General features: G+C 46.6%; 2 protein-coding genes across 9 annotated transcripts in view; one reads left to right on the top strand and one right to left on the bottom strand.

Moving 5' to 3' along the window:
• Positions 1-14,399, top strand: part of NR1I3 (nuclear receptor subfamily 1 group I member 3) — a 48,759-nt gene extending 34,360 nt beyond the window's left edge. For all 7 annotated transcript variants that reach the window (XM_077260479.1, XM_077260505.1, XM_077260460.1 and 4 more), the window contains 7 exons: positions 9,320-9,450; positions 11,028-11,221; positions 12,665-12,888; positions 12,972-13,117; positions 13,299-13,415; positions 13,495-13,600; positions 13,795-14,399. In XM_077260479.1, coding sequence (XP_077116594.1) covers positions 9,320-9,450; positions 11,028-11,221; positions 12,665-12,888; positions 12,972-13,117; positions 13,299-13,415; positions 13,495-13,600; positions 13,795-13,930 — 1,054 coding nt within the window. In that variant the 3' untranslated portion in view covers positions 13,931-14,399. The remainder of the gene's footprint in view (positions 1-9,319; positions 9,451-11,027; positions 11,222-12,664; positions 12,889-12,971; positions 13,118-13,298; positions 13,416-13,494; positions 13,601-13,794) is intronic.
• A 690-nt stretch (positions 14,400-15,089) lies between these two features.
• Positions 15,090-24,997, bottom strand: TOMM40L (translocase of outer mitochondrial membrane 40 like). Of its 2 annotated transcripts, XM_077260526.1 has the most exons (10): positions 24,941-24,965; positions 24,708-24,809; positions 24,386-24,591; positions 22,027-22,094; positions 21,740-21,832; positions 21,553-21,654; positions 21,366-21,471; positions 21,098-21,220; positions 15,791-15,867; positions 15,090-15,672 (listed from the first exon to the last, which is right to left on the bottom strand). In XM_077260526.1, exons 3-10 carry the CDS (start codon positions 24,495-24,497, stop codon positions 15,430-15,432), a joined length of 924 nt encoding a protein of 307 aa, XP_077116641.1. In that variant the 5' UTR covers positions 24,498-24,591; positions 24,708-24,809; positions 24,941-24,965; the 3' UTR covers positions 15,090-15,429. The 2 variants fall into 2 exon arrangements, with proteins under 2 accessions (XP_077116641.1, XP_077116642.1); XM_077260527.1 differs by lacking the exon at positions 24,708-24,809 and having other exon boundaries at positions 24,941-24,997.
• Positions 24,998-25,031: the final 34 nt, after the last annotated feature.

The following is a 25,031-nucleotide window of genomic DNA, read 5'->3' as shown; positions in this document are numbered from 1 at the left end:
CTGTTAGGCTACTTTCACACTAGCGTCGTGCACTGCACGTCGCTATGCGTCGTTTTGTAGAAAAAACGCATCCTGCAAAAGTGCTTGCAGGATGCGTTTTTTCTCCATTGACTTGCATTAGCGACGCAGTGCGACGCATTGCCACACGTCGCAACCATCGTGCGATGGTTGCGTCGTGTTGCGTCGGACCATCGCCACCAAAAAACGTTGCTTGTAACGTTTTTTGGTGCGTCGTGCCCGTCTTTTCCGACCGCGCATGCGCGGCCAGAACTCCGCTCCTGCCTCCCTGCACCTCACAATGGGGCAGCGGATGCGTTGAAAAACAGCATCCGCTGCCCCCGTTGTGCGGTGCTTCCACAGTATGCGCCGGTGCGCCGCATTGCGACGTGCAGTGCACGACGCTAATGTGAAAGTAGCCTTACAGTTACACATGCTGAAGTAGGACTGTAGAATAATATGATACAGTTGATGGGCATGACTTAAATTCCCTCATTCTTCACAATAGTATATTACGGTACTGTATTACATAGTGGTGGATTACGATACATTATAGTATATTACGGTATGGTGTATTATAGTATATTAAAGAAGAATATATTATATTGTGGTACATTATGGTATAATGTATATTATGGTACAGTATATTACATTGTGGTAAAGAACAGTATTATAGTATACTATGGTACAGCATATTAAATTGTGGCAGATTACGGTACACTATAGTATACTACGGTACAGCATATTACATTGCGGTAGATTACGGTACAATATAGAATATTAGAGTACAGTATATTACATTGATAGATTACGGTATATTATAGTATATTACTGTACAGTATTACAGTGTGAGTCAACCATAGAAAGAAACGATCAAAAGAACACCCAGGGGGAATGGATCAAAGCCATGTTGCGCATGTGGAGAAAAGGCAGGTGTACGCACAAGTGGGTAGAGTGTGGGAAGCATAAGATGAACTTACTATTATATATGTTACTACACGTGTAGGCTCAAATACATACCATAATATGACCTCCCAAACCCAACCTGTACAAGTTATACAACAAGTATTCAATCTTAGACTTATCAGTATATATTACCGTCACAATATCAAATTATATAATTACCTGTGCAGGCTGTTTAATCGGACCCACGGTGTGTACCCACCCCGACGCACGTTTCGGCGTGATGGCCTTTTTCAAGGGGTGATGGGAAAGGGGAAGTGCCGGTATAAAAAGAGCTCATCCACCAATGGCCGCCAAGTAAATACTCATGTGGTTTCCTACTCCAATAGAATCGCAAGTCAGCCTGCACAGGTAATCATATAATTTGATATTGTGGCGGTAATATATACTGATAAGTCTAAGATTGAATACTTGTTGTATGACTTGTACAGGTTGGGTTTGGGAGGTCATATTATGTATTTGAGCCTACACGTGTAGTAACATATATAATAAGAAGTTCATCTATGCTTCCCACACTCTACCCACTTGTGTGTACCCCTGCGTTTTCTCCACATGCGCAACGTGGCTTTGATCCATTCCCCCTTCTTTGCCAGATATCCTGGAATCTAATATATAAAGCTGAATGTGTGTATGTGTGTATGTATGTATGTGTGTGTGTATGTCCGAGATTGGCATCTGAACCGTCGCAGCTACAGCCACAAAATTTTGCACAGTCACACGTCTGGACCCCGAGAGCGTCATAGGCTATGTTGTGAGGCGAAATTTTAACCCCGCGCGTTCCAATTCACCAAACAATTTTGCCCCTATCTACATAATGGGGAAAAAATGAAAGGAAAAGTGTTGGAGGCAAATTAACAGCTGCCAGATGTGAACAAGGGGGACTTAAAGAATGAGAGCGATGGCGCCAAAGAGTATATACTGTACAGTTGCTAAGGTGGGGCCCCGACATGGGATAATCACCACACCACCACGGGGATATGAACACACACACAAAATGCGCCAAACACTACCACGTGCTCGAACACATATATCACCCTCAGCACACATTTCACGACACATTCACCAACCTCGCCACATAAAAAACCACATCGAAACACAAAAGTCGCCGCTCAAAACTCGCCACGCGCAAAACTCTCCACATGCAAAACTCGCCACACGTGCAAAACTCACCTCATGGAAAACTCGCCACACGCAAAACTTGCACACGCAGAAAAAATTGCCACATGCACAAAAGTTGCAACACATGCAAAAGTTGCCTCACACAAAACTTGCACGTACTCAAAAGGCACCACACAAAACTCGCCACGCGCAAAACTCGCCATGCGCAAAACTTGCTGCACACAACTTGCTACACTAACCTGTCACATGCAACTCGACACACAAAAAGTTGCTACACGCATGTCGCCACACAAAACTCATCTCACAAAAGTCGCTACATGCATGTCGCCACACGCAACTCAACACACACAACTTGACACACGAAACTCGCCCTAAAACACACACAAGTCTGGTATTATCCTTCAAAAATAAAAATCTGATTAATAAGCAGACAAACTACAAGAGCAACAAATGTACCATATAGGAATCCGGCAGCTGTCAGTCACATGGCCAGTCTATTATGTGTATGTGTGAGCTAATATATACTGCCAGGGGGTGGGCTTACTGTTGGCTGGGGATTTATCAGGCTGCCAATTTAGCTTACAAATACTGTGGTAAAAATACTGACCAAATAACGTGTGAACGAGGGCTAATACAGGAGGAGAAGACATACAGATATATACTATATACAGGAGGAGATGACACACAGGTATATACTATATACAGGAGCAGATTACCTACAGGTATATAGTATATACAGGAGGAGATGACATACAGGTATATGCTATGTATAGGAGATGACATACAGGTATATACTATATACAGGAGGAGATGACACACAGATATATACTATATATAGGTGAGATGACACACAGGTATATACTATATACAGGAGATTACATACAGGTATATCTAATATATAAAGCTGAATGTGTGTATGTATGTATGTATGTGTGTATGTCTGGGATTGGCATCTGCACCGTCGCAGCTACAGCCACAAAATTTTGCACAGTCACACGTCTGGACCCCGAGAGCGTCATAGGCTATGTTGTGAGGTGAAATTTTAACCCCGCGCGTTCCAATTCACCAAACAATTTTGCCCCTATCTACATAATGGGGAAAAAGTGAAGGGAAAAGTGTTGGAGGAAAATTGACAGCTGCCAGATGTGAACAATGAGGACTTAAAGAATGAGAGCGATGGCGCCAAAGAGTATATACCGTACAGTTGCTAAGGTGGGGCCCCGACATGGGATACTCACCACACACGGGGATATGAACACAAACACAAAATGCGCCACACACTACCACGTGCTTGAACACATATACCACCCTCAGCACACATTTCACCACACACACACCAACCTCGCCACATAAAAGTCGAAACACAAAAGTCACCACTCAAAACTCGCCACGCGCAAAACTCGCTACATGCAAAACTCGCCACATGCAAAACTAGGCTCACGCAAAACTCGCCACACGTGCAAAACTCACCTCATGCAAAACTTGAACACACAGAAAAATTGCCACATGTACAAAAGTTGCCTCACACAAAACTTGCACATACTCAAAACGCACCACACAAAACTCGCCACGCGCAAAACTCGCCATGCACAAATCTTGCTGCACACAACTTGCTACACTAACCTGTCACATGCAACTCGACACACAAAAAGTTGCTACACGCATGTCACCACACAAAACTCATCTCACAAAAGTCGCTACATGCATGTCGCCACACGCAACTCAACACACACAACTTGACACATGAAACTCGCCCTAAAACACACACAAGTCTGGTATTGTCCTTCAAAAATAAAAATCTGATTAATAAGCAGACAAACTACAAGAGCAACAACTGTACCATATAGGAAATACGGCAGCTGTCAGTCACATGACCTGTCTATTATGTGTATGTGTGAGCTAATATATACTGCCAGGGGGGAGGGCTTCCTGTTGGCTGGGGATTTATCAGGCTGCCAATAGCAACCAATCACAGCTCATCTTCTATTTTGCTACAGTTAATTAACCTGAGCTCTGATTGGTTAATATAGGCAACAAAGACATTCTCAGTATAACAAAGCTAATATATGTTGTGAAATTCTTCTATTAGCTTAGTTTTTGCCTTTTAATAATTAAATTTCTATCTATTTGTTTTGTGGTTTTTGTGTGCAGAATAAATTTTTGTTAACACATTCTATTTTGCTAACAGCAGTCATTAACCCGGGCGAAGCCGGGTAGTACAGCTAGTATTTAATAAAGTATTTTGTATTTTTCATACATTATTTTGTTTGGGTGTTCTTTTCATCGTTTCTTTCTATGGTTGACTTATAAATATCTGCGATTATCCCAGTATTGCTTAGAATCCGAGTTTTGCCCATACTATCATGTAGCTGTGTGCTATTATTGAAATAAAGTGGTATGGGTATATTTTCCATGTAGTTGTTATAGTATTACAGTGTGATAGATTATGGTATACCATATTATTACGGTACAGTATATTACACTGATAGATTACAGTACATTATAGTATACTACGGTACAGTATATTACGTTGTGGTAGATGACGGTACGGTATATTACACTTTGGTAGATTACGGTATATTATAGTATATTAGTGTGGTAGAATACGGTACATTATAGTATATTACGGTACAGTATATTAGTGTGGTACATTAAAGTATATTATGGTACAGTATATTAGTGTGGTAGATCACGGTATACTACGGTATAATATATTATGGTACAGTATATAAAATTGTGTCAGACTACGGTATACTATAGTATATTACGGTGCAGTATATTAAATTGTGGCAGATTACGGTATATCACAGTACAGTATATTACAGTGTGGTAGATTACGGTATACTATAGTACATTACGGTAAAGTATGCTACAGTATGGTAGATTATGGTATATTAGAGTATATTAGGGTACAGTATATTAATATGGTAGATTACAGTATAGTATATTACAGTGTGGTAGATTACGGTATACCATAGTATATTACGGTATGGTATATTAGTGTGGTAGATTACAGTATATTATAGTATATTAGAGTACAGTATATTAGTGTGGTAGGTTACGGAATATTATAGTATTAGTGTACGGTAAATTAGGGTACAGTATATTACAGTATGGCATCTTACGGTATATTATAGTATAATGGGGTATGATATATTACAGTAAATTATGGTGCAATATATTACTGTATGGCAGATTACGGTTCATTACAGTACATTAGGGCGCGGTATATTACAGCATGGTAGGTTACGGTACACACACTATAGTACGAGTGCGTACTATACTACATTAGGGTGTGGAATATTACAGCATGGTAGGTTACGGTACACTATAGTACATTAGGATGCGGTATATTACAGCATGGTAGGTTACGGTACATTACAGTACATTAGGGTGTGGTATATTAGAGCATGGTGGGTTACGGTACACTGCAGTACATTAGGGTGCGATATATTGCAGCATGGTAGGTTACGGTACACTAAAGTACATTAGGGTACGGTATATTACAGTATGGTAGATTATGGTCCACTAGAATATATTAGGGTACAGTGTCAATGTGGTAGCTTACAGTATATTACAGTATATGTTGTACTGCGCCACATAACGGTATATTAGGGTACAGTATATTACAGTATGGTAGGTAACGGTATAGTATATTAGGGTACAGTACATTACGGTAGGTTATGGTAAATTATAGTATATTAGGGTATAGTATACTACAGTATGATAGGATACAGAAAATTATAGTATTAGGGTACAGTGTGTTAGTGTGGTAGATTACAGTAGAGTATGTTGTACTGTGCCAGATAATGGTATATTAGGATACAGTATATTACAGAATGTTAGGTTACGATATATTATAGTATATCGGATACAGTATATTACAGTGTGGTAGGTTACGATAAATTATAGTATATTAGGGTACAGTATATTAGTGTGGTGAATTCCAGTATATTACGGTACGGTATGTTGTACTGTCAGATAACGGTATATTAGGGTGCAGTATATTACAGTATGATAGGTTACAGTATATTATAGTATATTAGGGTACAGTATATTATAGTATGGTAGGTTATGGTATATAATAGTATATTAAGGTATAGTATATTACAGTATGGTAGGTTAAAGAGCCACTGTCACCCCCCCCCCCCCCAGCCGTTATAAACTAAAAGAGCCACCTTGTGCAGCAGTAATGCTGCATTCTAACAAGGTGGCTCTTTTAGTTTTAGGTTCAAGCATACCCCAAATAAAACGTTTATACTTAGCCACAATTCCTGTCTCTAGCCAGGTAGGCGGGTCCTCACTCCCCAGCTTGGCCAGCTCCTCTGCCGTCACTCACATCTTCCTGCGCTTTCGGTGCCGCCCCCTCAGCGCTGTTATCGTTTCAAATCCGGCGCCTGCGCTGTGTACTGGTGTGATTAGGGCAATCACATGGCAGTGACGTCATCGCAGGTCCTACAGCTATTTGCTGTGCAGCAGATCCATCCTGGTGTTCTGTGGATGTCTTTTGTTCTCTGGTATCAGCCATTACATCAGACGGCCAGAGCTTACTGCGTCTGCGCAGGACACCAGTACACAGCGCAGGCGCCGGATTTGAAACGATAACAGCGCTGAGGGGGCGGCGCCGAAAGCGCAGGAAGATGTGAGTGACGGCAGAGGAGCTGGCCAAGCTGGGGAGTGAGGACCCGCCTACCTGGCTAGAGACAGGAATTGTGGCTAAGTATAAAAACGTTTTATATGCTTGAACCTAAAACTAAAAGAGCCACCTTGTTAGAATGCAGCATTACTGCTGCACAAGGTGGCTCTTTTAGTTTATAACGGCTGGAGGGGGGTGACAGTGGCCCTTTAAGATATACTATAGTATATTGGAGTACAGTATGTTAGTGTGGTGTATTACAGTATATTATGGTACGATATGTTGTACTGTGCCAGATAACAGTATATTAGGGTACAGTATACTACAGTATAGTAGATTACAGTATATTATAGTAGATCAGGTACGGTATATTACAGTATGGTAGGTTACTGTATACTATAGTATATTAGGGTACAGTATTTTAGTGTGGTGTATTACAGTATTACAGTACGATATGTTGTACTGTGCCAGATAACGTTATATTAGGGTACAGTATATTACAGTATAGTAGGTTACGGTATAGTATATCGGGGTACAGTATATTACAGTATGGTAGGTTACAGTATACTATAGTATTAGGGTACAGTATGTTAGTGTGGTGTATTACATCATATTACGGTACAGTATGTTGTACTGTGCCAGATAACGGTATATTAGGGTACAGTATATTACAGTATGGTAGGTTACAGTATATTATAGTGTAAGGTACAGTATATTACAGATTTAGGTTACGGTATATTATAGTATATGAGGTGTCACAAGTCCCACCGGATAAGTCAGGGATCCCACCAATATGTCACGGTTCACGGGGAAGATACCTTTATCATCCCCATCACTCACACCAATTTGTCCCGAACCGGGGTTGCTTGGTTGCCCCTGGTTCCTTCTGAAGGGGATTTATCTATATCACACTTCCCAGTTCCGGTTTGGAACTTGCAGCTCTCTGGCGCCTCTCTTACCCTCAGGTCAGTCAGGGTACTGAACCTAGGGTAATTAGTCGCCAGAAAGGCTGCCTGCTATGTACTGGCTATTGGGCACGCTGCAGCGAGGGCGATATAACTACTCCCACTGAGGCGGGAACAATAATTATCAACAGCGCCGTTGCTACAAAGCCTCCTAAATGCACAGGACAAAGTATGCCGCCACCAACTCTGATTTTCCAAGTATTAACGGGTCCGGAGTCAACCCAAATCAGTAGCGTAATTCACCTCAGAGGACGCGACAGTTTGTTATAGAGCAGGGAGAGACAAGCTAGTAATTTTATATTTTACTCCAAAAAAGGTAGGCAGTGTTTACAAAGTATAAAACGATATTATAAAGAAGACAAATCATGTTTACAATACAATTACAAATAAAAAAAAGGATTAAAATTGAAAAAAAATGCACTCTTTTCTCAGAATTATGAAAACTATTTCATTTTATGAATCTCGTATATGAAAGACCCGATGATCAGAATGTGCCCCACATCATGGGAATTCTTTTAAGTGTAAACATGGAGTGATTACCTGAACCGCTTCTGGGAAAACCCACACTTTGCACTTGTTGGGTTTAGCTTCTAGCGGTTTCAGTAGGTTATAGATCTATCGATGAACATCCGGAATATATAATTCTTATATCCCTAGCACGGATTGGTGCCCATATATATACCCTTGAAAGAACAATAGAAGCGCATGGTTCCTATACCAGTTTCAACCAGTATCAGGTGGGAGGGGGGAATGAGTAGGGTAGGGAGATTTGTCTGCTGCAGCTAAAAGCTATAAAACTGCTCAGTGGGCTGCGACACATTGGGATCAAGTTGCACAGAGTGTGCCTGCCATAGGGCTTGGTTTTTGTATCAGCGAATGCAGTGGGGGAGAAAGAGGGGGGGGGGGAAATCTGCAGCGTGTGTCTGTGCCATGGTACATTCTAAAACTAAACTCACATTATGGTATTTTTACATTATTGTGACATTAGGGTACAGTATATTACGGTATGGTAGGTTACAGTATACTATAGTATATTAGCGTACAGTATGTTAGTGTGGTGGATTACAGTATATTACGGTACGATATATTGTACTGTGCCACATAACGGTATATTAGGGTACAGTATATTACAGTATGGTAGGTTACGGTATATTATTGTATAAAGTACAGTTTTAGTGTGGTAGGTTACGGTATATTATAGTATAAGGTACAGTATATTAGTGTGGTAGGTTACGGTATATTATAGTATATTAGGGTACAGTATCTTACAGTATGGTAGGTTACGGTATATTATAGTATAAGGTACAGTTTTACAGTATGGTAGGTTACGGTATATTATAGTATATTAGGGTACAGTATTTTACAGTATGGTAGGTTACGTATATTATTGTATAAGGTAAAGTTTTACAGTATGGTAGGTTACGGTATATTATAGTATAAGGTACAGTATATTACAGTGTGGTAGGTTACGGTATATTATAGTATATTAGGGTACAGTATCTTAGTATGGTATATTATATGGTATGTTGTACTGTGCCAGATTACGGTATATCACTATACATTATATTTTATTATATGCTGGTAGACGGAAATATGATGTCTCACGTTCTGCTTGCTGTTTCCCCCATGATCCCCTCAGGCGGTCTATGACTAAAGGTTTGACCTTCACCTGCCCATTTACCCGCTCTTGCCCGGTCACAAAAGCCAAGCGGAGACGGTGCCAAGCCTGCCGCCTACAGAAATGCCTGGAGGTGGGCATGAGGAGAGACAGTAAGTGCTCAGACCCCATCCGCCTCTCCTACACTGAAGTTTGCCCTGATGAAGCTTCAGAAGCAATTACTAAATGGAGGGGGTCAAAGCCCCCCCCTCCCCCCACATCCAGCTAGCCTCTACAAACATGGCTCCCTCCTAATTACCAGAAGATGGCACAACTCTAGTGGCCCTGTGAGAGGGGGCCCAAGCCAACACCTGTGCTACCGGAGAGGTAACAATCACTGGAGGGGGGAAGCAATTTTGGATGTTTTAATGTCTGACTGTGTTTGCAGCCATTCCACTGCCCACACGGAGGGGGAGCGATGCCATCTGAGCGGTGCCCCCCTGGCCCTGACAATGGGCGCGCTCTGCGGTATAATCCGCACTGGGGCGGCGCAATCATGGCCGCAGGGACAGATCTATAAATAGCCCCCTCCCCCGCCCGCCAACATTTATTCCTTTCATCTTATTTCAATAAACATTATCCAGAGCACTGCGCCCCCCGGGGGAGACGAGGAGGCGGAGGGGACGTGGCCCCAGCACCATTATAACTATATTATGGGATTCTGCTCCTGGCGCGCACACTAGATCCCGGCTCAGTGAGCAAATGTGTGAATTATTAATCAGAGGGTTTATCCCAGGACACGTCCCGGCCCCGAAGCCGTTATATAACCATTACAGCATTTATAGAGAGGGGTCACATACCATGGAGGGGGGAGACGGGCAGTGATGATGAAAAAGACAGAAACAGGGCAAAATCATCAGCAATAGCTAGAATAATTATAGTAACAACAATATCAAATAAATAATGAGAATATAAAATAATAATATAAATGTAAAATAATGAATAATAAAACAATATAAAATATTAACTATATTAATAAAATAATGATAAAATAAACAAAACAACAATAGAAAATAATGAATAATCAAAAACAATAACAAACAGAAAATTATATAAAACACAGAAAATTAGATAATATAAAATATTAAAATATAGAAACAATCAAAATATGTAAAGATGAATAAACAATACATATAAGTTATAAAATAACAATATAAAATATAAGATAGCAAAATATAAATGCTGAAAATAATAATAGGAAAGAAAATATGAAATAACTATAAAGTAGAAACCATTTCAGAAAAATATTAACGTTTTACATTGCTATTACTATTAAGTGAAAAATATAATAGGGGAATATATATATATATATATATATATATATATATATATATATATATATATATATATAATATGTATATAAACAATAGATTAATAAATATATAACAGATAACATAATATATATAATGATGATATGAGAAACTATATTATAAAATAACAATATAAATTATAAAATGATAATAAAGGGTGAGGGTAAAACAACAATAATAAATCATACATCTATTATAATTATAAGATAATAGTAAACCTATTGAAGTAATGAAAACAAAACTAATATAAAAATAATATAACACTGGTAATAAGGGATGTGATGTTAGAAGTCTCCGCCATGAAAACATCCTGATTGTTGAGGGGGTTGTGGACACTTTTGGGGACACCTCTAATATAGATTTTGTTTTGTGACTTCCAGTGATTATGTCGGAGGACGCCCTGATGGCGAGGCGTGAGCTGAGGCTGAGGAAGAAGCAGGAACGTCTGCAGAGGATACAGAAGGTGGAAGAGGTGGGATCCCTGACCGAGGAGCAGAAGCAACTGATAGCGATCCTGATCAATGCTCACCAGAAGCACTTTGACAACAGTCTGGAAAATTTTGTGGATTACAGGGTGAGGGGATACACTAGTGTACTGTATCTAAACCCATGTGTGATACAGTCAACTGAGCTTTGTATATAATCTTATAATGTACATTGCTGTTTGTGTATAATATAATCCCTTAGTGGCTGCTGGGTGCACAGTATAGTCCCCGAGTGGCCGATGGGTGCATAATATAATCCCCGAGTGGCCGGTGGGTGTATAATATAATCCTTGAGTGGCCAGTGGGTGTATAATATAATCCCTGAGTGGCCAGAGGATGTATAATATAATCCCTTAGTGGCCGCTGGGTGCACAGTATAATCCCCAAGTGGCCGGTGGATGTGTAATATAATCCCCGAGTGGCTGGTGGGTGTATAATATAATCCCTTAGTGGCCGCTGGGTACACAGTATAATCCCTAAGTGGCGGGTGGGGGTATAATATAATCCCCGAGTGGCCGATGGGTGCACAATATAATCCCCGAGTGGCCGGTGGGTGTATAATATAATCCTTGAGTGGCCAGTGGGTGTATAATATAATCCCTGAGTGGCCAGTGGGTGTAGAATATAATCCCTGAGTGGCTGGTGGGTGCATAATATAATCTCTAACTGGCCAGAGGATGTATAATATAATTCCTGAGTTGCCGCTGGGTGCGCAATATAATTCCTGAGTGGCCATTGGGTGTATAATATAATCCCTGAGTGGCCAGAGGGTGTATAATATAATCCCTGGGTGGCCAGAGGGTGTATAATATAATCTCTGGGTAACTGGTGGCTGTATATTATATTCCCCGGGTGGCCGCTGGGTATATAATATAATCTCCAGGTGGCCGGTGGGTGTACAATATAATCTCTGGGTGGCCAGTGGGTGTATAATATAATCCCTGGGTGGCCGGTGGGTGTATAATATAATCCTTGGGTGGCCGGTGGGTGTATAATATAATCCCTGGGTGGCTGGTGGGTGTATAATATAATCCCTGGGTGGCTGGTGGGTGTATAATATAATCCCTGGGTGGCCGGTGGGTGTATATTATATTCGCCAGGTGGCCGCTGGGTGTATGCAATCGCAGGGGGTGAGGTCTCCTCTGCACATCCGGTTTATCCTCCTGCTGTTGCGCAGCTTCTCTCAGGACGACCTTTGTGACTTCGCAGATATGTAATCAGTAACCAGGAGCAATATCCTGGCTGGGACATCATGTACAGATCGGTGCCACTCAGGGCAACCTCGTCCAGATGGGACCAGATTATGTGAAAAGCATCTGACATTCTTTGTGTTAATTCGCACATAGCTATCCCATGGCCATGAAGATATTTCAGCAGATTACCTCTTTGTGCACACGGGCTCCTTTACAGTTCACTACCTGGGCTACAGGGGGCAGCCATGTTTACAGGTAGAGGTAATGTAAGGTCATTGGCAGGGAAACATCGCCATCTAGTGGATGTGAAGCAGTACTGTCTTTGTGTCTTCCCTCCAGCCGCAGCCCATTATAAAGGTTGACTGGGACAACTATGATACGCAGCAGTCATCGTCCATCTCACCTGACTCTAGTCCGGGGGGCACGGAGCAGAATCCCACCTCACAGCACGTGCTCGGCCACGCCATCGGGGACAACATGACGAAGCTACCACATTTTGCAGATCTGAGCACTTACATGATTCAACAAGTTATCCAATTTGCTAAGGAGATCCCAGTCTTCAAGTGAGTACATACACGGTGGGAGCAGAAGAGCGAGCGCAGCTCTGGAGTCTGTTGCTCCATTTGCCGTATTTCTCTCCCCTCAGATCTTTATCTATAGACGATCAAATCTCGCTGCTGAAAGGATCCACCATGGAAGTCTCCCATCTTCAGTTTAACACCGTCTTCAATCTGGAGACCAAGATCTGGGAGTTCGGGCGCCTGAAACTGAGTATAGAGCATGGCGAGCGGAGTAAGTGCCGACTGGCAGTGGTCCTGGTCATACTGTGGGGGTCTCATTGCAGCTCACCTTCAAATACTCATCTAAAAATGATGACTAATTTTAACTAAATAGGGTTCTTAAAGGGGCAGCAGTGCTGTTAGATACGACGCCCCCTGGTGGCAGGTCTCTGATACTGATTTTTCGTACTCAGCTGGGTTCCAGCGCATATTTTTGGAGCCGTTACTGAAATTTCACATCACCCTCCGGAAATTAAAGCTTCATGAGGCTGAGTACGTCCTGATGCAGGCGCTGGCGCTCTTCTCCCCAGGTATGTGACTCGGCAGCACAGAGGAGGGGGCCGGTGGTCAGACCCCACTAATCCAGTCCACTCTGCCATCTCTCCACAGACCGGCCAGGCGTCATCGAACACAGCCACATTGATAAGATCCAGGAGACCATGGCCATGACCCTGAAATGTTACATCGATTACCACCACCAGCTTCCGGGCAGCAGGTAACGCGCCTCCGCCACCAACGGGGAGGGGAGGGTGACAAGATGCAGGCATTAGCGATACGTACGCCATCATCAGGCCATGCCGTAGTTACATTGGATGTGGCTCCCTTTACTACCAGAAATCCAATCAAGGTGCTGTTATTACAGTTCGGGGCGGGGCTGTGACGTTATAATGTGTTGGCTCCTCCCCCCAGGTTCCTGTTTGCTAAGCTGCTGTCCATGTTGGCCGAGCTGCGCACCCTGAACGAGGAGAACGCCAAGCAGATGGTTCACATCCAGAACGTGATGGAGGACGCCATGACGCCGCTGATGAAGGAGATATTCAGCTGAGGGACCACCCAGGCTGGTCACATGACGCACAAACAACTCTAAAACCAGTGTTTTCACATTGAGGGTTCAAGCCAACCCAGATCCGGACACCTCACCATGGAAATCTAGCATGTGCTCTCTGCTATCAGCCACTATATAGACTTATTCCCAACAGAGATCACTGTGGTTCATCCAATCAGATCTGTAAGATCAGATCTGCAATGTGAGTACCATGTACATAGAGAGATATTGATGTATCTGGCACTAATTGATCATCCGCCCCTTTAATTGGTCGCCGCCAGAGGCCAGTCACAGCTTCCACCACTGACCATGATGCACTATAACTGGTGATGAAGGCCAATGGTGCTCTGCTGCCCCCCATCGTGGGCAGGGGGCTGCAGAACATCGGTGCACTTTACTGCAGTAGACAAAGCTTTTTCGAGGGGGGAAAATAATAATAATAATAATAAAAAAAAAAAACAATAAAAAATGCATTTTATAATAATTTGTATTTCTGTATTTATATTTTATCAGGGATCTGCCCTTTAACAAGGCCACGCCCCTTACTCAGAGTCACATGATTCACTAGGAACCTTTCTATAGCCAAAAGCACACATAGTAAATGTGGTATTCTGCTGCCCTCTCGTGTCTGGAAAGTGGTACTACACCACCAAAATTTAACAGCTGGGATCGTCATCTAGCCATGTTTCATTTTCCATACCTGTACCCAGATCTGGCCTTGCCATAAGGCAAATCTGGCACATGCCAGGCGGGCCACATCGGCATTAAAAAAAAAAAAGCATCCGTAGGACAGCTGTAGCAGCATACAGAGGGATCGGCTTCCAGCTATACTCCTTACAAGAGCAGGACTATTGGAGGTCGGTGCCATGCAGGGGACATCAGACAGCATGATGACATCACTGCATTGCTCCCCTTATACTACTCTTTATTATTGCTAGGAGACACAAGAGTCGTATACAGGGGAGAAAGCTAACAGCGCACAGGGGAGCACACCGCACACAGGGGCAACCAGTGGGGGGGGGTGTGTAGCACACCACACACAGGGGGTAGGCACCAATTAGTACTCTGAAGTGTCAGAATCATTCTCTATCAATACTAGTTTGGGGTATTACATCCAGTATTACAGACGCTGCTGACAGAACACAAGGGAGGCCGTGTCTGGTAAAATTCGACTTTATAAATGTAGACAGCGCCACTTACAGGGCGCACCAATCTCCTGCAATATAACAACAGACAAACACCATCTACATGGAATGAAGAAGAGCGCGGCCTCCGGACCTGTACCTGTGGCCCCTGGGTATCCAGAGACCAGAGCAGTGGAGGGTGACAGAGTGGATGAGGCCCTGAGATTTACCCCTGTGCTAGGCGTGCAGTGCATTGTCTTACCACCGGGGGCAGCATCGTCCTGTGCTCCACCAGACCAACAATAATTTATACAGACAGGACAGGACCTCTGAAGAAAGGAGGTGGGGGAGGGCGAGGCACCTGTCCGTCCATCGTCATCCCACCAAGATGCTGAACCCACAATGAAATTTATTTTTCCAGTGGTTCATAAAAGCCCCAAGGGCCAAGGTGAGGGGGAGAGGGGGCAGCCTCTTCTCCAGGACCCCTCCCACACACCAAGAACTGTCCACCGTCCCTTTAAATACCATGTTTGCCTTAGGGACGTCCAGGTGATATCCAAAGGCAAAGGACGTCTCCTGCAGACGAGTGTTCGCCTCAAACTCCACCCCGAGCCGGATCTGAGGGAATAAACGGCACGTCATAGGTATAATGTACAATCCGTAATATAATGGACCAGATCTCTCGGATCAGCGGCTCCTCGCTCATACGTCACCACTGTGCAGGGGTCAGTCTCACCTGCTCGTTGGCTCTATGATAGTAGCTGGCGTGGGCTCCACCATACCCGATATTCAGAGTCGCCACCCAGTCCTGGGCTACAAGGAAACACAAGAGGAAAGTCACTGACAGCCTTGGCTTCACACACAGAAGCTCTGACAAACTATGTACGAGGCACAAGACTGACAGTCTGGACCAGTCCAGCTGTCCAGAATGACCTGGAATTTTCGACCAAGTGACACCTGGTGAGACTGATGGTGGTCCGGTCCAATCAGTGGGACGATATGTCACATCAAATCTATCACCCCCAAACACCTCAGAAAAAAAAGCCGAACATCTGATGAGTATCCTCCAGTCACACCCAAAGCCGCAGCTCTCCTCACCCCCCCAGCTGCACCCAGAGCCGCAGCACTCCTCACCCTTTCCAGCTGTGCCCAGAGCCACCCGCCACGTCCCTCATCCCCTTCAGCTGCCCCCAAGCTTTGCCACACATTACCTCCAGCCTACCCCACAGCTGCTGCAATGCTCGCTCCTCACCCCTTCCAGCCGCTCCCAGAACTGCCTCCACGCTCCTCAATCCCTCAAGCCACACCTAGAGCCACAGCAATCCTCACCCCTTCCACCCACCCCCAAAGCCACCGCCACGCTCCTCACTTCCTCAAGCCACACCCAGAGCCACCGCACTCCTCACCCCTTCCAGCCACCACACGCCTCACTCCTACCACCCACCCCCAGAGCCACCGCCACGCTCCTCACTCCCTCAAGCCACACCCAGAGCCACCACACGCCTCACTCCTACCACCCACCCCCAGAGCCACCGCCATGCTCCTCACTCCCTCAAGCCACATCCAGAGCCACCACACGCCTCACCCCTTCCAGCCACCCCCCGAGCCACCGACGCTCCCTACTCCCTCAAACCACACCCACCGCACGCCTCACCCCTTCCAGCCACCCCCAGAGCCGCCGCCACGCTCCTCACTCCCTCAAGCCACACCTAGAGCCACAGCACTCCTCACCCCTTCCACCCACCCCCAGAGCCACCGCCACGCTCCTCACTTCCTCAAGCCACACCCAGAGCCACCGCACTCCTCACCCCTTCCAGCCACCACACGCCTTCACTCCTACCACCCACCCCCAGAGCCACCGCCACGCTCCTCACTCCCTCAAGCCACACCCAGAGCCACCGCACGCCTCACTCCTTCCACCCACCCCCAGAGCCACCGCCATGCTCCTCACTCCCTCAAGCCACATCCAGAGCCACCACACGCCTCACCCCTTCCAGCCACCCCCCGAGCCACCGACGCTCCCTACTCCCTCAAACCACACCCACCGCACGCCTCACCCCTTCCAGCCACCCCCAGAGCCGCCGCCACGCTCCTCACTCCCTCAAGCCACACCTAGAGCCACAGCACTCCTCACCCCTTCCACCCACCGCCACACTCCTCACTCCCTCCAGCCACACCCAGAGCCACCGCACTCCTCACCCCTTCCAGCCACCTCCAGAGCCACCGCCACGCTCCTCACTCCCTCAAGCCGCACCCAGAGCCACCGCACTCCTCACCCCTTCCAGCCCCCTCCAGAGCCACCGCCACGTTCCTCACTCCCTCAAGCCGCACCCAGAGCCACCGCACTCCTCACCCCTTAGAGCTGCACCCAGAGCCGTCACCTTCACAGCCACCGACGCACTCCTTATCCCCTTAAATGAACATCAGCCGTAAATCACACAAAAAAAGATGACGACTCACCATAAATGTTACAAGGATAGGAGAACCATGAGTCAGAAAATAGCCAAAAGAGTAAATCAAGAGTACAAAATTTATTGAAAACACATAATTTCCATATACATAGTATTACCATATAAGAAGAAGTGACAAAATTGTGACTAAATCCATTGGTACAATGGTGACCTGAAAACACAGTCTGGGACAGTAGCACACTAGATTGTTAACTCATGAACATGCAGCAAATGTGCTGTCAGCACGTGCACATGAGAATATTTGCTAGCGTCAAAATGGCCTGGCTTAATAATATCAGCGCATAAATTCGTGCTATCATAATAGCCATGAGCCAATGTGCACAATGCAAAATACAAAAATTTAATTACCCATGTGAAGTGGAATGGAGGTCCCGTCTGGATCCCAGGACCTGATGAAGCTTTGCATGAATTTATGCATCAACTTAATGAGAATACGTACAATATCAAACTGACGTATCAAATGATAAAGACCGAGGTGGATTTTCTGGACATCATGATTGAGGTCGATGGTGATCGTTATCTGCAGACTGATGTCTTCAGAAAGTCCACGTCGGTCAACTCACTCTTGCATGCAGAATCAGGTCATCCATATAGCACAATCAAAGCCATCCCAGTTGGTCAGCATCTTAGGATGAAGCGGATCTGCTCCTCCACCGCAAAATTTGAGGCCCAGGCAGCAGATCTTAAGGTCAGATTTCAAACCAGGGGGTACAGTAATAGAAGCATCAAAAAGGGGTACTTAAGAGCTAAATACGTACCGCGTACTTATTTTGCATTGTGCACATTGGCTCATGGCTATTATGATAGCACGAATTTATGCGCTGATATTAAGCCAGGCCGTTTTGACGCTAGCAAATATTCTCATGTGCACGTGCTGACAGCACATTTGCTGCATGTTCATGAGTTAACAATCTAGTGTGTTACTGTCCCGGACTGTGTTTTCAGGTCACCATTGTACCAATGGATTTAGTCACAATTTTGTCACTTCTTCTTATATGGTAATACTATGTATATGGAAATTATGTGTTTTCAATAAATTTTGTACTCTTGATTTACTCTTTTGGCTATTTTCTGACTCATGGTTCTCCTATCCTTGTAACTCCTCATCCCCTGCAGCCGCACCCAGAACCACCGACACAATCAACCCCTCCAGCCGCCGAAGCACTCCTCACCCCCTCCAGCCGCACCTAGAGCCACCGTCACACTCCTCACCCCATTCAACCGCCACCGCGCTCCTCATCCTTTCCAGCCGCACCCAGAGCCACCACTGCTATCCTCACCCCCTCCAGCTGCCACCAAAGTCATCATGTTCCTCACCCCCCTTCATACGCACCCAGATCCACCACTGCAGTCCTTACCCCTCCAGCCGCTCCCAGAGCTGTCGCGCTTCTCACCCCCTCCAGCCGCACCCAGAGCAACCACTGCTAACCTCACCCCCCCTCCAGCCGCTGCCAGAGTCGTCACGTTCCTCCCCTCCTCCAGCCGCACCCAGAGCTGTCACACTCCTCATCCTTTCCAGCTGTGCCTAGAGCTGCTCACCACTGTCCTCATCTCCTTCAGCCTCCCCCATCTCCATCGGCCACCACACTCCTCCTCATTACCTCCAGTCCAGAGCTGCAGCAAGGCTCCTCACCCACTCCAGCCACCCCCAGAGCGGCTGTCACGCTCTCTCCTCACCCTCTCCAGAGCCACCACCACGCTCGCTCCTCATTCCCTCCAGCCACCCCCAGAGCCACCGCCATGCTCGCTCATCCCTCCAGAGCCGCAGCAACACTCGCTTCCCACTTCCCATCCCCTCCAGCCGCCCCCAGAGATGCACCATATATCTTACTGCATTATGTATTATCCTCCACTCACAAGTGCTGCATACAGTGGGGAAAAAAAAGTATTTAGTCAGCCACCAATTGTGCAAGTTCCCCCACTTAAAAAGATGAGAGAGGCCTGTAATTGACATCATAGGTAGACCACAACTATGAGAGTCAAAATGAGAAAACAAATCCAGAATATCACCTTGTCTGATTTGGCAAGATGTATTTTGCAAATTATAGTGGAAAATAAGTATTTGGTCACCTAAAGACATGCAAGATTTCTGGCTCTCACAAACCTGTAACTTCTTCTTTAAGAGGCTCCTCTGTCCTCCACTCATTACCTGTAGTAATGGCACCTGTTATCAGTATAAAAGACACCTGTCCACAACCTCAAACAGTCACACTCCAAACTCCACTATGGTGAAGACCAAAGAGCTGTCGAAGGACACCAGAAACAAAATTGTAGCCCTGCACCAGGCTGAGAAGATTGAATCTGCAATAGCCAACCAGCTTGGTGTGATGAAATCAACTGTGGGAGCAAGAATAAGAATATGGAAGACATACAAGACCACTGATAATCTCCCTCGATCTGGGGATCCACGCAAGATCTCACCCCGTGGGGTCAAAATGATCACAAGAATGGTGAGCAAAAATCCCAGAACCACACGGGGGGGACCTAGTGAATGACCTGCATAGAGCTGGGACCACCGTAAAAAGGCTACCATCAGTAACGCACTACGCAGCCAGGGACTCAGATCCTGCAGTGCCAGAAGTGTCCCCCTGCTTAAGCCAGTACATGTCCCGGACTGTCTGAAGTATGCTAGAGAGCATTTGGATTATCCAGAAGAGTATTGGGAGAATGTCATATGGTCTGATGAAACCAAAGTAGAACTGTTTGGTAGAAACAAAACTCGTCGTGTTTGGAGGAGACAGAATGCCGAGTTGCATCCAAAGAACACCATACCTACTGTGAAGCATGGGGGTGGCAACATCATGCATTGGGGCTGTTTCTCTGCAAAGGGACCAGGACGACTGATCCGTGTACATGAAAGAATGAATTGGGCCATGTATCGTGAGATTTTGAGTGCAAACCTCCTTCCATCAGCAAGGGCATTAAAGATGAAACGTGGATGGGTCTTTCAGCATGATAATGCACACTGCCAGGGCAATGAAGGAGTGGCTTTGTAAGAAGCATATGAAGGTCCTGGAGTGGCCTAGCCAGTCTCCAGATCTCTACCTTATAGAAAACCTTTGGAGGGAGTTGAAAGTCCGTGTTGCCCAGCGACAGGCCCAAAACATCACTGCTCTAGAGGAGATCTGCATGGAGGAATGGGCCAACATACCACCAACAGTGTGTGCCAACCTTGTGAAGACTTATAGAAAACGTTTGACCACTGTCATTGCCAACAAAGGATATATAACAAAATATGGAGATGAACTTTTGTTAATAACCAAATATTTATTTTCCACCATAATTTGCAAAATAAATCTTGCCAAATCAGACAAGGTGATATTCTGGATTTGTTTTCTCATTTTGACTCTCATAGTTGTGGTCTACCTATGATGTCAATTACAGGCCTCTTAAGTGGGAGAACTTGCACAATTGGTGACTGACTAAATACTTTTTTTCCCCACTGTATATAAATAGTTTTCATGGTGGCACAAAGATGTAATCTCTTGAATTTTGAGACCAGAAGATCTGTGGCTGCAGCTTTGGATGTGAGCGGAGCACGAGACATACGCACACCTCACGTGTCCCCGTACCGGAGTATTTTCCTGCTAAAGTCAGGATGGCCCCTTCCTCCGCCATCCGTTGGTGATAAACAAGTTCTCCGCCAAGGACCAGACGGGGAGTGATGCTCTGCAGGAAGTGCGTCACCAGGATCACTGCGTACACAAAGCGGGAGAGGAGACGCCATCACAAGATTTATACTGAGCGCCGCCCCCTGCTGGCCACTGACCTGTACACAATGATGGGATTGGACGGGGGTGACAACGCAAGGCTCTGATTGGCCATGCTCAGACCACACACCTGATTCGTTGATGATGTCGGGATTCCCCAGGGTCAGGGTCCCTGTACAGTCGTCCCCCCTGTACTCCACATCCACCTGCCATGTCAGGAACTTGGAATGATGTGTCTGCAGAAAAATTCCACAATGTCACCGGCTTCATAGCCCCCTGTTACGCCCGCTGGGTGGGGGTGTGTTCCTGCAGCCTACCTGGAACACAGCCTTGGAGCGGATGCGTTCGGCAAGCAGACAGGCCGCCTGGGCATTGAGGCTCCCCGCGTTGTCCAGGTCTCCGGTCAGCAGTGGAAATGTCTGGAAGGAGAGAGACATGGAGATAAATACAATGCAGCCTCCTGATTGGCCAGCACAGTTGTGGTCCAGGAGCGGGGGGGCGTACCTCACTAGCACCGGCCAGTGCGTCTCCGATGTACTTGGCGTTGAAGTGATAACTGGAGAGGCCGATGGTGCTCATGTGTATCTGGTGGCTGACCTGTGGGCAGGAGAGGGTTAATTAGGGAGGACTGAGTAAACTTCTGCCAGCTGGGACAGTGAGGACCGGATACAAAAAGCACAAGCATGTATCAGATCTGGACGGTTCTCATATACTGACAGGAAGCAGAGAGCCTGAATATGGAGAAGGAGAGAGACACAAGGTCTATTGGAAGGTTGTCAGGTGTCAGATACCTGGAGGTGACTGCTGAGGGTCTTGTTGATGATGAGCTTCATCCCCTCCATCTGCTGTGGGAAAACCTCTGCAAGAGAGACCGTAATACAGATCCCCGATTAACACAGGGGACGTTACTGAGCCATGCAGAGCCCCCACTACCACAGGAGGAACCCATTGAGCCAATTAGAGCCCTCGGTACTACAGTGTGAGCCCCATAATCTAGGCAGAGCCCTCGGTACTACAGTGAGACCCCCATAATCTAGGCAGAACCCTCGGTACTACAGTGAGAGCCCTATAATCTAGGCAGAGCCCTCATAATTACAGTGTGAGCCCCATAATCTAGGCAGAACCCTCAGTACAAAAGCGAGAGTCCCATAATCTGGGCAGAGCCCTCGGTACTACAGCGAGAGCCCCATAATCTAGGCAGAGCCCTCGGTACTACAGCGAGAGCCCCATAATCTAGGCAGAGCCCTCGGTACTACAGTGAGACCCCCATAATCTAGGCAGAGCCCTCGGTACTACAGTGAGAGCCCCATAATCTAGGCAGAGCCCTCGGTACTACAGTGAGAGCCCCATAATCTAGGCAGAGCCCTCGGTACTACAGTGAGAGCCCCATAATCTAGGCAGAGCCCTCGGTACTACAGTGAGAGCCCCATAATCTAGGCAGAGCCCTCGGTACTACAGTGAGAGCCCCATAATCTAGGCAGAGCCCTCGGTACTACAGTGAGAGTCCCATAATCTAGGCAGAGCCCTCGGTACTACAGTGAGAGCCCCATAATCTAGGCAGAGCCCTCGGTACTACAGTGAGAGCCCCATAATCTAGGCAGAGCCCTCGGTACTACAGTGAGAGCCCCATAATCTAGGCAGAGCCCTCTGTACTACAGTCAGAGCCCCATAATCTAGGCAGAGCCCTCGGTACTACAGTGAGAGCCCCATAATCTAGGCAGAGCCCTCGGTACTACAGTGAGAGCCCCATAATCTAGGCAGAGCCCTCGGTACTACAGTCAGAGCCCCATAATCTAGGCAGAGCCCTCGGTACTACAGTGAGAGCCCCATAATCTAGGCAGAGCCCTCGGTACTACAGTCAGAGCCCCATAATCTAGGCAGAGCCCTCGGTACTACAATGAGAGCCCCATAATCTAGGCAGAGCCCTCGGTACTACATTGAGACCCCCATAATCTAGGCAGAACCCTCGGTACTACAGTGAGAGCCCTATAATCTAGGCAGAGCCCTCGTTATTACAGTGTGAGCCCCATAATCTAGGCAGAACCCTCAGTACAAAAGCGAGAGCCCCATAATCTGGGCAGAGCCCTCGGTACTACAGCGAGAGCCCCATAATCTAGGCAGAGCCCTCGGTACTACAGCGAGAGCCCCATAATCTAGGCAGAGCCCTCGGTACTACAGTGAGAGCCCTATAATCTAGGCAGAGCCCTCGGTACTACAGTGAGAGCCCTATAATCTAGGCAGAGCCCTCGGTACGACAGTCAGAGCCCAATAATCTAGGCAGAGCCCTCGGTACTATAATGAGAGCCCCATAATCTAGGCAGAGCCCTCGGTACTACAGTGAGAGCCCCATAATCTAGGCAGAGCCCTCGGTACTACAGTGAGAGCCCCATAATCTAGGCAGAGCCCTCGGTACTACAGTGAGAGCCCCATAATCTAGGCAGAGCCCTCGGTACTACAGTGAGAGCCCCATAATCTAGGCAGAGCCCTCGGTACTACATTGAGACCCCCATAATCTAGGCAGAACCCTCGGTACTACAGTGAGAGCCCTATAATCTAGGCAGAGCCCTCGTTATTACAGTGTGAGCCCCATAATCTAGGCAGAACCCTCAGTACAAAAGCGAGAGCCCCATAATCTGGGCAGAGCCCTCGGTACTACAGCGAGAGCCCCATAATCTAGGCAGAGCCCTCGGTACTACAGCGAGAGCCCCATAATCTAGGCAGAGCCCTCGGTACTACAGTGAGACCCCCATAATCTAGGCAGAGCCCTCGGTACTACAGTGAGAGCCCCATAATCTAGGCAGAGCCCTCGGTACTACAGTGAGAGCCCTATAATCTAGGCAGAGCCCTCGGTACTACAGTGAGAGCCCTATAATCTAGGCAGAGCCCTCGGTACGACAGTCAGAGCCCAATAATCTAGGCAGAGCCCTCGGTACTATAATGAGAGCCCCATAATCTAGGCAGAGCCCTCGGTACTACAGTGAGAGCCCCATAATCTAGGCAGAGCCCTCGGTACTACAGTGAGAGCCCCATAATCTAGGCAGAGCCCTCGGTACTATAATGAGAGCCCCATAATCTAGGCAGAGCCCTCGGTACTACAGTGAGAGCCCCTAGTACTGTTGGGGGACCCCACAACCCGGGCGGAGCGCTCACCTTTACAGCTCCTGTGCAGCTCGTCGAAGCTCCCAGGGTTGGGCAGCGCTGCTCGTCTCCGCCTCGTCCACCAGGAACCTCCGGGGGGTGACACAGCCAGGACGTTGCCCATGGTGGGGGATTGCTGGCTGCAGTCAGTGTCGGGGGGCGCTGGGCTCAGACTGATACTCACATACGTGGGGTGGCTCCAACATTATCAGCAACACCTGAGAGGAGAAAAGTGTCAGCTGGGAACACGGATACCGCAAACCCCAGACATGAGGAATGGGGGCACTAAACCCTTCATAACACATAAGAACGGATGTCTGCACCCAGGACTCACCCCTGAGCCACCTGCTCCTCCAGCAGCCCCTCCTGTCATCAGACTCCTACTGTTCATGTCACAAGCATGATGGCAGCCATTGTAACTACTGGCAGTCTCCGCCTAGTAAAGTCACCGGTGGCCATGTCAAGTATGGGCAAAAGGAGTAGACTGTGCACGCCGTTGCCAGGGAGACGGAAGGCAGACGTAGCATTAGTTACAGAATGGGTAACAAATATATAATGCAAACAGACCTGGCAGGCAACAGAGCCGGGGAACCGTGTCAGTGGGGTCACGTGACTCGCTAGCGCTGGTCCTTTAAGAGACTAGGGTTGTCACGTGACG

Source organism: Ranitomeya variabilis, chromosome 1, assembly GCF_051348905.1.
Source record: "Ranitomeya variabilis isolate aRanVar5 chromosome 1, aRanVar5.hap1, whole genome shotgun sequence".
In the NCBI taxonomy this organism is placed as follows: domain Eukaryota; kingdom Metazoa; phylum Chordata; class Amphibia; order Anura; family Dendrobatidae; genus Ranitomeya; species Ranitomeya variabilis.
This window is presented reverse-complemented; position numbering and strand designations above follow the sequence as displayed.

Bases quoted from the DNA above. Each gene is read 5' to 3' on its own strand.
- TOMM40L (XM_077260527.1), bottom strand. From the start codon at position 24,497: ATGGGCAACGTCCTGGCTGTGTCACCCCCCGGAGGTTCCTGGTGGACG. The intron at 22,095-24,385 runs GTGAGCGCTCCG...TCTCTCTTGCAG, and splicing joins GCTGCACAGGAGCTGTAAAG to AGGTTTTCCCACAGCAGATG. The intron at 15,673-15,790 runs GTGAGACTGACC...TTATTCCCTCAG, and splicing joins ATCATAGAGCCAACGAGCAG to ATCCGGCTCGGGGTGGAGTT.